Raw genomic sequence first — 16,315 nt, forward strand, 5'->3', positions numbered from 1 at the left:
GAGAAACAGGAAAACAATGGTGTGAATGCTTAAAAGCATTCACACAATAATAGATAATAAAGAGAAACAGGAAAACAATGGTGTGAATGCTTAAAAGCATTCACACAATAATAAAGAGAAACAGGAAAACAATGGTGTGAATGCTTAAAAGCATTCACACAATAAAACTGCAATGATCGCATCAGGAGGTGATTAAAAACAACATCAATTTAAAATTAATTTCATTTGATTGTAGAATTTTTACTTGTCCAGTCTGCCTGTTAGCAAAATATTTTGTGACCCACTAAATGGATTTTAATGAAACTCTCAGACATTAATCACTGGAGGTTCATCTACAGCTGATAAACTTCTGGAGTCAGCCTGACTCAAGATGGCTGCCACAGCTAGTTGACTTTAGTGAACACAAAGATGGCTATAATTGGATCCATTTTACAGTTACCGAGCCAGGATTTGGTGTGGAAGTAGCTGAGAGTCATCCCCAACACATATGCCAGAACAAACCAGATTGTGTGAAATCTTTGCTTAAAACTTTGCCATTAACTATTGCAGACAACCGTGTCTGTCTGTTAGCAAAATATCTCATGAACCAGTGGACATATTTTAATGAAACTTCCAGAAAGTAACCATTGGATGTACATCTGCAACTGATTCACTATTGGAGTCAACCTGATTCAAGATGGCTGCCACAGCCAACTGAACTTAGCAAACACAAAAATAGCAATTACTCGGTCAATTTTACAGATATTGAGCTAAAACTTGGTGCGGTAGTAGCTGAGAGTCATTCGCAGCACATACTTTTGAGTGGCAACAGATCATTTTAAGGTGGCAGGTGATTTGCATTCATTTTCTAATGTTTAAATGTAAAAAGAAACACTAGAAAATACACTGTAGGTTCAGTGAAAATAATATCTGTTTAGCTTGGATCCTTTCTTTCTGACTTGGTTCTTGTTTCCATGTAAACTTACATGCTTTTTTTTTTCTCTCTTTTGGTGGGAATAACGCTGCAAACTGAGTGACTCTGAAGATCAGATTCTGCAGCATGTTTGTCCTCATGGAAGACAAATTTCTGTCTTTTAGTAAAAACAAACAAAAAAAGACAAACAGGTACAGACATATGCTGACTTGATAAATAAACTAAACTCCAAACATGTTTGAATTCGATGGCGTGTAAATCGTCGTCTTCCATTTTGTGTCTGTCATCTGCCGCCTTTTACTGCTCGTCCTCTTCGTGTCTCACCGTCCTCGTGTCATTTTTATCACTTTCCTTTCCTTGGCGTGTGTCTTTCACCACTTCGTTCTCGCTCCACCCTTTTCCTCAGAGAAACCAGAGCTGTTGGGACACGCCGAGCAAAGTTTAAGTGTCACTCAGGCCTCCCTCGGGGTGTGGCTCTCTGGGCGTGTACGTTTCATAATATTTGACTGGGGTTGTTGCATTCCTGTGTTTATCATTTGTTCCTTCGTGGGCCTGCAGCTGAATGTGTGTGTGTGTGTGTGTGTGGTGACAGAGCAAAGGCAGGTATAAACACAGACACAGCATTATTTGCTAGAGGACTTCAGCTGAATTTTACAGCTTCTTAGTTGGAAATTAAAACAAAGCTCTTAAATTTAACCTTTTTTTTTGGGATAATTTTCCACTCGTAGTGTCCTATAAGAAGTCCAATGCTTTTATTTTTAATGTCAAGTTGGGAAACTGTAGCATTTTTATACAAATAGCATGCTCTATAAATCTTTTTTTCTAAATTTGTGTTTTTGTCATCACTTTGTGGTAAATTTCCCTCTTTGTGACCAATTATCTGTCTACAAAAACAGAACTGAATATCTTCAAAACAAAAACTGTTTATTGCATTAACATACACAGATGACAAAAAGTATTTCATAAAACAGAAGGAAAAAAAAAAACAGCTGGGCGTTTTCTTTCTTTAGTACAGTGATAGATTAATGACAAACAGTTAAAACTGATCCCGAATTACAAAACTTCTTCTCGAACATTTCCAGGTTAGGCAGTAAAAGTCCCAGCTGGGTGACTGACTCATACATCAGAAGAGTTCCTCAGAAGTTTCTTTATTTCATCGTCTAATTAATCCGATCATGTCTGAACAGGAAGTGACACGAGGAAGACCTGAGTCTGTCGAACAAGTCTGACCAGTTAGGAGTAAGCTAAGGCACACCTGTTTCATGAAGCGACTGATTATTAAAACTTTGGTCTTTTTCTTTTTTTTGTTGTTGTTTTTTTTTCCCCATCAAACCTGCAACATCCATGAGGTGTTTTTTTTTTTTTTTAAAAGTATAGAAGTTTGCCTTTTTTTGTGCCACGTTAAGCTTTACAAGTACCTGCTTTGACACAATGAGACACTGAAAACTAAATAAAATATAACCTTTATTTTGTTCCCATTCAACCAGATTTGACATCATCATTAAACAAGGCAGCTCATATTCAGTAGTGTGTTGCTGGAAAAAAAAGCCCCTAAAATATAATAAAAACATATTAAACTTGAACGAGGAAATGGAAAAAAAACAAAATAGAACTCAAACATTTCTGATTAAGGCAAAGTTTTCAAATGTGTCAGACGTGTCAGAGTAAAGAAATAAAAAATTAAAAAAAAACACCTTTTTCTTCTTCTATCATATCACCCATAACAGCAGACACCGACACAATTATTAACGGCACTCACTAAATATCTAAATATCCCAGATATACCTTATTGGTAATATTAAGAACATTTAAAAAAAAAAAAAGGAAATGTTGCAACAAAAAGATCCATAAAAAGGTGCAAACAGAGCTGTTAAACTACAGAGTCTACACGCGACATTCAGCCCCCCACTTCTTCTCACAAAGCAACATACAAAATCTGAGAAGCATTGAGAACGCATCAGAAATCAGAAAACGCAGGACGAGAAAGATTCGTTTAAACATCCTGTACAAAACCTGGAGTCTGGATCGCTGATCTGCGAGGGTAAGTGCACTTGGGCGAGACTGCAGTGTGGTTAAAAACTACACGTAAACTGAGCCAAATAGTTACTGTGGTAGATAATTAAAAAAAACTATTTTAATCCAAAATAGAGATCCGTACATTAGAGCTGGTGGAGGAGGGATATTTCCTTTGCTGAAACACATTTAACTGAGGTGCGACTCTAGCTCTTTGGTGAAATGGTGCAAAGCGAAAGCATCCAGATCCAGCTGAGAGTGAAAAAGGTGGAAATCACTGGAACTGGGCGGGCGAGCGAGCAGCCTGCGTCTTTATTCAGAAGTATACAAGTATTTGATCTTTCCGTTTCCAGCCAGTTCATCCTCGTATCTTGGCAGGCAGCAGAAGAGGATGGAGCAGCCGATGCAGAGGATGGTGGCGCCCCAGCCGAACCCGTAGGCCCAAGTGTAGTAGTACTGGCCCTCGAAGATCCTCTCGTTGAAGTTGACGGGGTAGATGATCAGAGCGATTATCTGGAGAATCGCTGCGGAGACAAGACACGCGTGTGAGGTTTGGACGCGGACATCTGATAAACGTCTACACAACGTCGAGGGTGACAAGTTCGATGTCAGCTAATAAATGTCATCAAAACGTCATGTCAGCGAGCCTTCTCTTACAGCCTTCTCATTATACACAGTTAATTAGGATCAACTCTTTAATTGGTTTCCGTCACTTTCCTTTCCATTTCAGCCGTGGGATTAGTGACTTCCTTAAATCGAAGCCACAGTGTCTCACAGCTCGCAACTTCTCCTAAAATGGCTCCCTCTTCAACTTCTCTTCGACGACAAAACGACTGTGAGCCAAAATAAATAAATATAAGACCATTTACACCTAAAACCGCAGAGCCAGTCATTTTAACCCCATTAGGAACATGCTGCAAACTAAGATGTCGTGTTACAGTCATGGCTGTTGCCGTGGCAACCTGGTTGTAGCGCAAACAGCAAGAATGACAAAAGAAAATAATGATTTAAATAAAAAAAATAAAAAGAAATCTCGTCTAATTTGGTTTACTTGCTGAATGACGGATTATTCTAATAAATCAAAACCTTTCATTGCTCTTATAAGGTTAATATAAATTTGACACGTTCCGTATTTTTCTGCTCAAGTCTTTTTCTGCTCAGAATCATCGCCCGCCGCCATGAACGGCAGGAACACACAGATTCGAGAGCCTTAACAGGAATTATGAGCTACTGAAATGATCAAACAAGGTTTTAGATATTACAGAAACATTACTGCTGCCTTTTACAAAAAGATACAGCGTTTCAGTTTGAATCTAATAATAATTATAGTGACAGTAATGTGATACCCTGACCAATGATTGAACCCAAACCTCCCACATGGAAGGCAGATGAGCTAACCATTGTCCCAGCAGAGACATATGAGACACAGCTCACTGGAAGCCACTTATCTACGCGGTTCTCCTGTTTTTCTTTTGAATTTGATGGGTATCTGGGCTTGGGATCAGCGAAAGTGTCCCAAAAGAGAAACTCAAAGTTATGTTAATGCAGGAGGACTGAGAGGACTGTGGGATGGAGGAGGACTGTTTGGGAAGAGCCATACTTGTTTTCACGTCAGTTTTCAAAAGTCTCTAAAAACGCCAGTTGCTTTTTGATACAGAGGGGTCTAAAAACTCGCAAAATATAGCAACAAAGTCTCTAAGTCCGCTCCGATTGGATAAAAATTTGGCTCTGGTTTGCTTTATTTGTTAAAAGCAGCGTCAGTTTAATCCCTGTATCATAATTAGATTGGACGGCTGTAATAGGACCACAACAAAAAAAATATTTTTTTTTTCTTTCTTTTTCTTCCTTCTCACTTTTACAGATGACAGAAATCCACCCTGACCATGTTTCACATGACGGAAATCTGTTGTGGGGACGGAGAACTTTAGTTCCTGAGAACTTCAATCCCTGGATGAGCATCTACAACCCGTTAACTTTCAGAGTCGACCTGATTCAAGATGGTCGCCGCAGCTAATCAACCTTAGCAAACAGAGAAATGACCGACTTAGTCAACTGTACAGATACTCAGCTAAACTTTGGTCCAAACACACAAGCAGAGAGCTAACAGAGCGTGTGACATCTATGTTTAAAACTTCGGCATGCAAGACGACGACAGGGTGATACTCATACCCTCAAGAAATGCTGGACTTTTCATTTGTTCTCATTCTTGATGCACCTTTAAAGTTTTATTAACATTTCTGCCTCTCGATCTGGGTCTTTAACGCCTCCTCTGAGGGTTTCTCAATCAACGCCAACGCCTTTTTTCTTAATCTGGGTTCAGGTGCAGAGAATGGCGCATATTAATTACTAATCTCTGAAGCAGTTATGTGTGTTTTTGTTTTATGTGCACTCCATAAAAACTAAATAAATGACTTCATTCTTAGTCACGCTGCCAGTTACTGACGCTGTAGCAACAGGGCGTGGAGAGTATCTTCACAAGTCTGTGTCAGAGTTGCACAAACATTTTAAAATCTGCGAGATCCATTCGCTGACAGCCCTCGGTCCTGGCACCACGTTGTTATTTTTACAGACATGACAGCACTTCGCTGTTTGGCGCACTAATAATGAGACTCGAGTCGATCTTTCACTCCGTCTTAGAGTAAACCTTTAAGTTTAGGAGAAGTTTTAGTGAATCAAAAACGCGTCGCCGATTTCTTGATTTTGCTTCGTCAGCTCTTTTCCCAAATTCAAACCAAAATCAAAAGTTCTGACTCATTTAAAGTCTGCTGGCTGCCCCGCCTGTTTCCACAGATATGCCGTGTAATTAGACGTCTGGGTTTCACCTTCTGTTCTCACGCTCCGCGCGGTCACGTAAACAGACCGAACCAGCCGTTGCCACGGCACCGTCACACCAAACTGCATTTACGTTTAATCCACACTTCTTCTCTGGTAGTACGTTTGTAGCGTCACATCCCCATCGTAATCCTTTTTATTTCTTCTGAATTTTTACATTATAATCAAAGCTCTGCCTGATCTTCCCTTTCACTTTTAAAACTTCCCTAAATTCGTTTGGAAAAAGCTGCACAATTAAGGCCAAACGAGAGCCTTTAAATTCTGAATAATCTCCCCCCAAAAAACGGTATAAATGTCACCTAACATAACTCCAAGACTCTGAACAGGAACAAGCAGGTAAAAAAAACAGATGGATGAACATGTGGTTGGAAGAAAGTTTAGAAAAACTCCCCCAAAGATTATACTTTCAATACGGAACTCACTCAAATAAGGTCTAAAGCCTAATTTGTTGCATTTAAAAACATCATGTCCTCCGTTTCAATAAATATTAAATGGGACTAAGTGTGTTTTTGATGTGGAAACTGAGATTCAGGCTGGGATGGTTGTGGCGCCGTCAAATATTCCATTTTGTTTTTCCATTACACTCTTTTTCAACCTGATCAGGGTCTCTTTAGGGTCAAGTCGAGGTGAAAATGAGCAAAAAGTTGAGAGGTGAATTACACACTGTGTAGGGGCAGCTCAGGTTCAATCAGACAAACAAACAAAAAAACTACCTTGGAAAACATGTTAAATTCTTATTAATGTGTTTGTTTTATAGAATCTTACCAACAATAATCAGCATTACTCCAATGGGTATAAAAAGACCGATGCTGACGTTACACATGGCCACAACGGAGAGGATGAAGGCGATGATGAGGATGATGAGGCCGATGATCATCAGAGCTGCCACAGCCTGCGCCCAAGCTGTAGTAAAAAACAAAAAACAAAACAAAATGAGTTAACAGAATGCAAACAGAATGCTACTGTCAAAAGTTAATGCTTCTCATGATTATCTTTTAGATGTTTGAAAACTTTCAGCTGTAGTTCTGATCTGCACTGGGGCACAGCTTTGCTCCAGGAACAGAAGCTCCTTTGTTCTCAGTGTCCGAGGTGAGAAGGAATCTGGGCTGTTTGGATCACATCTACGTAATTCCCCTTAAACACAAAGTCGCAGCAGAGGCCTGCATTTTACCCGTCAGGCTGCGCTCAGACTTCCTGCAACAGTGTGCAAAATTTTAGGCTAGCAGGAAAAAAAAGAAAAAACGCACACAAGGTTCAGCACGGAGCTACATTTGTCTTCCTCTTTACGATCAGTTGTGCTTAAATTAGGCTTTTGATAAGACAACAAAAACTAAAAAAGCTGAAAAAACAAAGTCTTTCTACATGTCATGCAGAGTGAGTTCATTAGGTTTATTATTTTGACTCTACAACATGGAGGAAAAGCAAATAAATTAAAGAACTCAAGTTTTTTAAAAATTGTTTTACTCAGACTAGAGCCGTCCTGCTGCCGGTTTTAACTCATCGAGGTGGAGGAGGAGACTGTGCGACACACAGCTGCCGCTCCCTGAATGCCTCGCCTCTCTGCCGCTCTGACATCTGCACAGTTAATTACAGCGATTGGAAAAAGAAAATGCAGGCCTCCCTTTGCATAAAGTGAGCACTAAAAACTGGATGCCGTCAGGCAGCTCGTTTGTGCAAACTTCAGGAAAATTCTTGTCGACTCGCACTAATTTTATTCGGAACAGGTTTCACAATCGTGTCGGATTAAAATTCATCCTAAAGTTAAGTTTAAATGTTGAATTTCAACACCCAGGATGATGCAGTTCATCTAATTTTACTGCATTTCAAAACGACAGACAGCCAAAGCTCTCAAAGTGGCTTGTCAACGTGGTGTTCCAGGATCAGTCCACGCCTTTAAATTATTCAGAGTTCCTGTGTTGCGTTCAGGTCACGAGTGACTCGCCTCAGCCAGAGGGATTTCTTTCCAGTTCGTCTGGTTTGATCAACACCTGTTGTTCGAAATGAAAGCTCAATACTTCACATTATCTTATCTTATCTCCAACAGTCTGTCTTTACTCCAAGACAAAAATCTTTAGCATTGAAGTGTCAGTGTTGAGGACCGCTGACACTTCTCATTACTAGGAAAAAATAACTACATTACTGAGCGACAGCACTACCTATGAGACCCTGAACAGTGACCCAACCAGGACCTACAAAAAGAAGGTCATGAAATTGAAAATGACAAAACAATCAATCATTGTACAACAAATTGTATCCGGGAGAAGCCACTTCCAGTCTACACTAACTTTCCGAAATACACAAAGACGGAACTCCACTCAGACCCATCGTCAGCAGCATTAACTCAGTGACATCTTGCTGGTATTTTAGCTCCTTTTGTTAGAAACGCACCAGATAACATAAAGAACCCCACTGATTTTGCCAACAAAGTTCAACATTTGAAGCTGGCTCCAGGAGAAACCCTTGCATCATTTGATGTCACTTCTCTTTTCACTTGCATACCCACATCAGAAGCTGTGGAAACCATCAGAAAACAACTCCTACTTAAACAACAGGACCAACTTCACCCCAGAACACATCTGTACCCTGCTGGGCCTCTGTCTTTCCACCACTTATTTCAAGTATAAGGACAGTTTTTACAGACAGAAGCATGGTTGAGCCATGGGGTCTCCGGCATCACCCATTGTGGCCGATCTCTACATGGAGGAAGTGGAACAGAGAGCCCTGAACTCCTTCGATGGAGCTACACCGAGCCATTGGTTCAGACGTGGACGATACTTGTGTCAAAATCCAAGCCAAGGAAGTAGAAGCAGAGTTCACCAAACACATCAGCTCTGTTGACAACAACATCAGGTTCATCAGGTTGGCCAGCGAGGATGCGGACGACACCAAGCTGCCTTTTTTGGACTGTCTGGTTCACATGGAAAGAGAGGACAGCCTCAACATCGAGGTCTACAGGAAACTATAACACACAGATCGGTACCTTCTGTTTGACTCTCACTACCCACTGGAACACAAACTTTCTGTCATCAGAACTCTACAACCTCGGGCTGAACTTGTCCCCGCGAAGACAGAAGGGAAGTAAAAGGAATAGAAACCCATCAAAAAAAGCTCTCCAAACTTGTAGATATCCTAACTGGGCTTTTGTCAAGCCTTATTTAATTTAGAACGTTCTTCGGGCTTCTGAAAATGAGCACACACAAAAACATTTTCTAAAACAATCAGCAATAAGAAAAAGTTTAGGTTGAAAGTTTTTTTGTAAATATCTGTGTGTGTGTGTGCCTGTTTCTCATGATTGTGGTAAAGAACAGATGGTACTTAACACTCTTGGCTTGATGCCCTCCAGCTGTTCAACATCTGTTTTCTCCATCTGATATAAAAAAAAAAAAATACTCCTGCTCCTTTCCTGCCCTTTTACACAATCATCTCGTACCGAATACTTGGGAACTTGCAGCTACGAATGTGGTGAACGCAAACACAGACGCACTCTCCCAAACCGACATGGGCAAACTTTATTCCTGGTTAATGCATTTTGGCAACATTTCAGATCTGGTCTAATAGTCGCACACAAAATACCAACGAAAGTTCTTCAAAAACAACAACAACAAAAAATCTGTTTTCCATGAAAGGTTTTATCCTGGCAGACTAATAGTTCCAGTAAAAGAAACCCAACACCAGTGTTTATAATCACTCCAATAAAACTTGTTTTTCTTGCCGTCTTCATTTCCAAGGAAGACTATCTATATCTGTCTGCTATAACTTTTGTTTTTATGCACAGAACTGTTCCTTTAGTAAAAAGGAGGGAAACAAAAAAGCAACAATTTTGATTCCAGATTATTTGTTTCACTTATTAACCAAAGCGTGTTTCCATTTTACAAATTAATATATTTTTTAACCATAATTTAGCTAGAACATGAATCTTTAAAATATCAGAAAATTCTGTTCTTTTTCCTCTTTTTGGTTCTGCTAAACATAGAAGCTAACACCATTTCCTTTTATGTGTCGGCGAAGTCTGAGCTCTGGGGGACTCACTGACCAATTCTGAGATGGCTATAATTCAGTCAACTTTACAGATATTGAGCTAAAATTTAAATTGGTTGTAGCTGAGAGTCATTCCCAACACATACTCCGAGCGCTAACAGATCGTGCGAAATTTTGCGTAAGATTGCGCGTCGAACCATTTTCAAGATTTGACCAAAACGGCTATTGTATTTCAAGAGCTTGTCTTTATATATCGCTGACTATTGAGTTTCGCCCGTTGTGTGGCAGTAAATCACTACAAGACACAATTTCAAACGCATGTATCTATCGAGACAATCAGAGCCAATCAGAGGTGAAGATCTATTCTTTCTCTGTCTTTGACCGACTTTGGTCTTGATCATTGCGAGCAAAAAAAACAAACAAAAAAAAAAAAAAAAGATTTTTGGTTGTAGATGCAGCCAGTCTGGAGCCCTGGTAAATGCTGATTTAAACACAAGAACCCCTTGGGTCAGTTAGTTACACGAGTCATAAACTACCACTTACTGTTGTCCATGAGTGAACTGCAGAGCCAGTTGTTTTTAGAGCCATTGCACTCTTGCCACATACTGGCGTAGTGGGACCTGCCATCCTCGTCCTCGACCCATCCGGACTGAGCTGCCACGGCGATAATGTCAAAAATGACGGCGAACAGCAGCAGCAGGGGCACGAGCCACTTGCACCGAGGGTAGGCGATCCCACAGCGGAACATGTCGGACGATCGGAGACGGCGTTCAGAACGGAGGAAGAGACAAACTGAAAGGCAACGAGGCACTGTCCGTCTGAACCCTCCGTCTTTGCTCAGAGTAAGTAATAATAGGGTAAAACCAAGGAAGCTAGATAAGAATGTCTGCCTCACCTGAGAGAGATATGCATCATCGTCATAAAACTGCTTGGATAGGAAGAGTTCTGCATGATTGACTTTTAAAGAAAGAATCAGACCCAGCCGCATTCACAGCGTCAAATTTCAACCAGGATAAATTCCAACTACCGGGACGCCTGCTCGGATCTATAAACCTCATAAACCATTAATTATAGCTGTATGTGCATAATGGGGGGGAACAAAAAAAAAAACAAAACAAGACAGGAAGATGGTGTACCAAAGTGGCCTCAAGATGGGAATATAGTTCAGTTAAAAGCGATTGAAAATTACGGCTCATTTATGGATTTTAGATCATTTGGTTTTTACCTTTATATAACATACGTTTACATACTCATACATAGAACACCAGCACTGTTCAAAGTGATCATATTAAGCTTTAATTAACTTTTGATGCAATAATTTAGCCTAATGTTTGACAATAAAACGACGGTAAGCTCCTGGTTTTTCCTCTTTTTCTCTCAAATCATGTTTGTAAAAAAAACAACCTAAAAAACAGCAAAGTTAAGATTTTGATCAATATAGCCTATAAATTCAGTTCCGGCTGTTATGCGCTGAACATTTACAAAAGGCCGTAAAGATGACACGGTATTTCTGTGTCAAGAAAACGTATTCTGTGATGATTTTCATCAAACTATGAAAAACGGCCCAATTTAGAGCCAGAAGGACATTTCAATAAAGTTCAACACCTGACTGCCTTCCAAGAAATGGATGTTTGTCTCATGTGACTCATGTTCTTATTGGTCAGGCTCAGAAAAACCATCCGTCGGGGCTGGCCTGTTTACAATCTGCTGGTTGGACTTAGGCGCCACAAATTACTAGGCGAGGGTTGGAAAACATCCTGATTGGCCTTGAAATAGTTGAAATAGTCAGCCCATCTGACTAAAACAAGTCCCGCAAACTTGGCTTGAACAATACTTTGAAAGTCTCACAGTTTACATGGTGTAAGAAATGTACACCAGCTGGACTAGAAGGCACAGTATGTACATGTACGTGTTTTCCATCTACATACTTGTACGCACGTAAATGGAAAATGTAGAAAGACACATTTTAAATGGAGTACCGCTAGCCCGGGACAAATATCTCCAACAAGGAAGGATTCCACATCTTATCGTGCATTAGGCCGTTTTGTTACTCTGACACTTTTGGGATGACTGGTTCAGAAAAGAACCAGCAAACCATTAACTGGGGAATGCAGCGATTCTTTAAACTGAAACGACGGTTTAAGAATATTTCAGAAGACAGGATGGTGTGTATTGCATTTTAACATGAACTCTTCTTTTTTCTTTGCTTAAAACAATGTAATGCTTGGTGAAAATAATGAACACTGCCAAGAAATTCTACAAATTTGTTCCCAACCTTAATTTTTTTGTTGAATCCACACTGGTATTGATTAGTGAATAAATGGCAAGTTACATTATAGCTGAGGTTGGTATATTATTATGATCTTTGTACTTTGAAACAGCATCTTTTTCTTCACAGTAGACCAGAGCCATCCAAACTAAAAAAAACCGACTTGAACTGGTAAAGATCAAAGATCTCTGCATGAATCATATTACACCTTTGTCTCTCAGAGTTTTACATATTCTTTTCCCAGCGGCACGCCCGTTATAAAACACGGATACGTGTTTGCGCCTGTTGCTCACAGGAAAGCTGCATTTCCCGGAGTCGCAGGCCTCCTTCCATCTGAACACTCTGTTCGACTTTAGGTCTCTTCGCAGCTCCTGCACACAGGCCCACTGCGTCTGTTTCCTCGGCTTTTAGAAACGTCCTCACAAGTATTTCATGCGAACCTCGGTGGGGAGGGGAGGGAGGGAAATAACTCTTATCCAGTCAGAGTTCTGCTGGCAGCTGTGTTCAGCTTTTGTCTAAGTGCAGCGGGCCCCACTGAGACAAAGGGAGGCCTGGCCAAAACAGCAGCTCAAAACACAAAACTATGTGATTTCAAAAGAAAGGAACCCTTTCACACGAACCAGGAGATCCCTGGAGAACGTCAACACCTCGTCCTTTCAGTTGTGTGAATCTGGCTCAGCGATATGAGAACTAAATTAAAAGAAATATTTGCTTTTAATCAGTGTTTAGTTTAACCTGATAACAATGTTTGGACTCTGCTGCTGTCAGAGAGCGGAGTACTGAACCAGGATCTGAACTACAACAGCCGCTAATGAGTCTTTTCATTATTTCTCACAATTATTGCTCAAAGAACCAATTAGTTTGCGTAAAAAAGAAGAAATGTTAATAAGGGTTCATTAGACACTAAAGTCTTATCTGTGTCTTATCTAACCATCAGTCCAATACCAAAACTGAAACATTAAAAACAGGAAACAGACAAAAGCTGAAATTCCTCTTAATAGAATAATAAAATTGTAGTTTTCAGAGGTCTTTCATGTTGCTGATTTCAATTACTACTGTAGCTATCCGAGACGATCAGTGTAGGGTTATTTTTATAATTGTAGAAAAGCTGAATTCACACTCTTGTTTTTCTGCTTTTTTCTCTCCACATGTCTGTTCCAATCCAACTACTTCTGCATATTTTCTGGTCTTTTTTTTACCCATTTATATAATTAAAACATTCAGCTCGTTCAGGAGATGGCCGCTCTGGAACTTTTATTTATAATTAAACTTTATTTACACATATTTTCTCCACAGAAATACATTAAGATCTTTGTTCTCTTAGAAATCTGCTGCAGCATACTTCTTATTCTACTTTCAGGTTTTAGCTACTGTTCTGGTACTTTTTGGGGGGGTTTTTTCGCTTCTTTTAGCTACTCTTTGCTTTTAGCTAGCCTTTTGCTATATCTAGTTTTTAGCTAGTTTTTTTTACTACTCTTGGCTTTTAGCTATCCTTTTGCTAATTATGGCTTATAGCGAGCCTTTTGCTATGTTTAGCTAGCCTTCAGCTACTTATGGCTAACCCTTTCCTACCGCTGTCTAACCTTTAGCTACTTTTAGCTAATCCTTTGCTACTTCTAGCCATTGTTTTGCTACTGTTAGTCATCCTTTTGCTACATTCAGCTTTTAGTTAGCACTGTGCTCCTTTTAGCCTTTAGCTCATGTTTGCTTGTTTCAGCTGTGACAACACAGCTTCAGGTTTTTGAGCAGAGAAGGAAAGTCAGCGTGTCGTCAGCCCGTGTGCTCAGTTCGTGTTTATTTGCAGGAGACAAACAGTTGAGCAGTTTGACGCGTGTGGAAGACGTACGCGTCCTGCAGGTCCCGACTCGCAGAGACCCGCCTGTAAACGAGCCGAGCGACTCGCCCCGAGTCTCTCAGAGGAGCAACAACACTGTCTTTGTTGAGGGCGTGTGACGCGACCAACCCAACCTGAGCGGGCCACAGAAGTACGTTCTGTCCACACCCATTGTTCCACATCCACGAGTGTGTGTCACCGAGTTATGCGTCTCTGACTGGATCTCTCCCCTGAAGGTCGCCTGTCTATAAATAACATCTGAGTGCACAAATCCTGCTCCCTGTTTGCTTACAGGAAAGATACAAAACCTTTTATTTTAGACATTAAAAATGTACCTGAGGTGTTTTTGCTTCAGTATGTTTACTCCCCACTAAACAACCACACGTTACCGCCTGAACAGTTTAACAGGAATGGGTCGCTGCTAAAACCAGTGTTAGAGTCCCGCCACACAGCTGAGAAATCTTCTTAGCAACAAAAAAAACCCAGATGAAACAGAAGTGTTTTTATTCTAAATTAAGGCTTTTTAGCAGGGTGAAAGCCTGAACACCATTTAATTTTTTCCCTGTATAAGGAAAAAAAATGAAAGGAATAATTTAATAACACACTATTATCATTTTAAAAAGCAGGTTTTAGAAGAAGGCAAAACATGGTTTCAGACGACATTTGGATTAAAAACATTTCAGGCTTTTAAATTAGAGATAGACCGAACAATCAGCCAATAGTGGAGCACCTACAACCAGCTCCCAATTTAGTTTGTTAAGCAAGAATGCTTTTCTATATACTATTTTTAAGCCAACGAGTTCTAAATATTTATGTTTACTTAAGTTAAGCAATTATTATATTTTGTTCAATGAAAAATACATTTTGCCAATAAATAAACGGGTGCTGTATGTAGGTCATTGACTGCTCTGAATTCTGGCACCAATTAATTGAATTAAGGGTGAATTAGCCCAACTTGAAGCTGGAAATGGGTCAAATTGAAGGACTTTTGAGTTGAGTTTTCTTGCCTATTCTTTTACTTTACTGGACTTTTTTAAAAGTTGTGTTTGTTTTGCATTGATGTTGTGAGCCTGGGCTCCTCAAACCAAGCTAAAAATAAGGTGGATATTCAAACTTAGACTCCCATAAACACTTTTATCCGTTTCAGCCAGGAGATGAGGCTGTTTTACGCACAACAACAGAAGAGACCAAAGTTCAGCTGACTGTCCGTAGGCCTCCCTCCTCCCCCACTCTGCAGTTTTCTTTAGGTTTTTTAAATAGAGACCACTTGTAGCCGGTCACTTTAGTCGGATCATGCCAATCAAGGAACCACTTACAGTTGTCCATGAGCGTCTTGCAGTCCCAGTGGTCGTTCCTGCCTCGGCACTCGTCCCACATGCTGGCGTAGTGGGACTTGGCGTCCTCGTCCTCCACCCATCCCGACTGGGCTGCCACGGCGATAATGTCGAAAATGACGGCGAACAGCAGCAGCAGGGGCACGATCCACCTGCACCGAGGGTAGGCGATCCCGCAGCGGAACATGTCGGACGGTCGGAGCGGAGGAAGAAACTGTAACGGCGAAACGAGGCGCGGTCCGTTACAGACGGCAGGGAGGGTGGGAAGTAAAACAAGAATATGAAGGCGAAAGTGTGGGTGGAAGATAAGGAATGCCGTCGGCCCCACCCCGGAGAGAGAGAGAGAGAGAGAGAGAGAAGGAAGGAAGGAAGGCCGGTCGAACCTGCCTGGGACCTGGAGGGGTTGGACTTTGCGCGGCTCCGAAGTGCGCACCGACCCACACCGGCTGCGTGTCATGTTTCACTCCGAGCCCAAACCCGAGAAATAAGTCGATAAAGATGTAGTTTTCATCCGAGACAAATCGATAGGTGTGCAGAGACCGGGCCGTGAGAGGGAGAGAGGGAGAAAAAGAAAGAAAGAAAGGGAATAAAAAGAATAAAAAGAAAAAAGGGGATGTAGTACACAAAAGTCGCCACAAGATGGCGGCACAGTTACACCAATTAGTTAATTTCCAGTAAGTGTCCCAGAAAGAGTTTGTGTCCCCCTCACTCGGTATCTTACATTACGTTAAGATAATATTTATACATAATATTATTTGATTGGGTCAAAGGCAGGGTGGTTATCTTCCAATCAGATGGTCGTGGGTTCGATCCCCAGCCCCTGCAGCAGGGTCTTTTCCAGACATGAAGCCATACTGGGGCACAGGACAAGTCACTTTATAATACATCCTGATTGGTACTTTGGAAGTACCCCTGCATGTATTCTGTACTTACACTGCAATTACAATGCAAGTATCTTCATATATACCCTGTATTTAATCTGTATGTACCCTATAAAAACAATGTATGTACGCTCTGATTACCTTAAAGTACCTTTTATATTTTTCTGCAAGTATCCTGTAAGTGTCCTATATGTGCCCCTGAAAGTACCCTGTATGTACTGGGGTACATCCCATAGTAAAATGGGTCTGGGCACACTGTAT

General features: G+C 40.7%; 1 protein-coding gene across 2 annotated transcripts; it reads right to left on the reverse strand.

Moving 5' to 3' along the window:
* Window positions 1-2,198: 2,198 nt before the first annotated feature.
* On the reverse strand, window positions 2,199-15,472 carry LOC108244861 (p53 apoptosis effector related to pmp22). 2 transcript variants are annotated; one of them, XM_017431386.3, is made up of 3 exons: window positions 15,156-15,472; window positions 6,524-6,661; window positions 2,199-3,450 (listed from the first exon to the last, which is right to left on the reverse strand). In XM_017431386.3, exons 1-3 carry the CDS (start codon window positions 15,358-15,360, stop codon window positions 3,239-3,241), a joined length of 555 nt encoding a protein of 184 aa, XP_017286875.1. In that variant the 5' UTR covers window positions 15,361-15,472; the 3' UTR covers window positions 2,199-3,238. The 2 variants fall into 2 exon arrangements, with proteins under 2 accessions (XP_017286875.1, XP_017286883.2); XM_017431394.3 differs by lacking the exon at window positions 15,156-15,472 and adding an exon at window positions 10,280-10,546.
* Window positions 15,473-16,315: the final 843 nt, after the last annotated feature.

Source organism: Kryptolebias marmoratus, linkage group LG22 (genome assembly GCF_001649575.2).
Source record: "Kryptolebias marmoratus isolate JLee-2015 linkage group LG22, ASM164957v2, whole genome shotgun sequence".
Taxonomy (NCBI): domain Eukaryota; kingdom Metazoa; phylum Chordata; class Actinopteri; order Cyprinodontiformes; family Rivulidae; genus Kryptolebias; species Kryptolebias marmoratus.

Bases quoted from the DNA above. Each gene is read 5' to 3' on its own strand.
- LOC108244861 (XM_017431386.3), bottom strand. From the start codon at position 15,360: ATGTTCCGCTGCGGGATCGCCTACCCTCGGTGCAGGTGGATCGTGCCC. The intron at 6,662-15,155 runs GTAAGTGGTTCC...TTTTTACTACAG, and splicing joins CAAGACGCTCATGGACAACT to CTTGGGCGCAGGCTGTGGCA. The intron at 3,451-6,523 runs GTAAGATTCTAT...TTGTCTCCGCAG, and splicing joins AGTAATGCTGATTATTGTTG to CGATTCTCCAGATAATCGCT.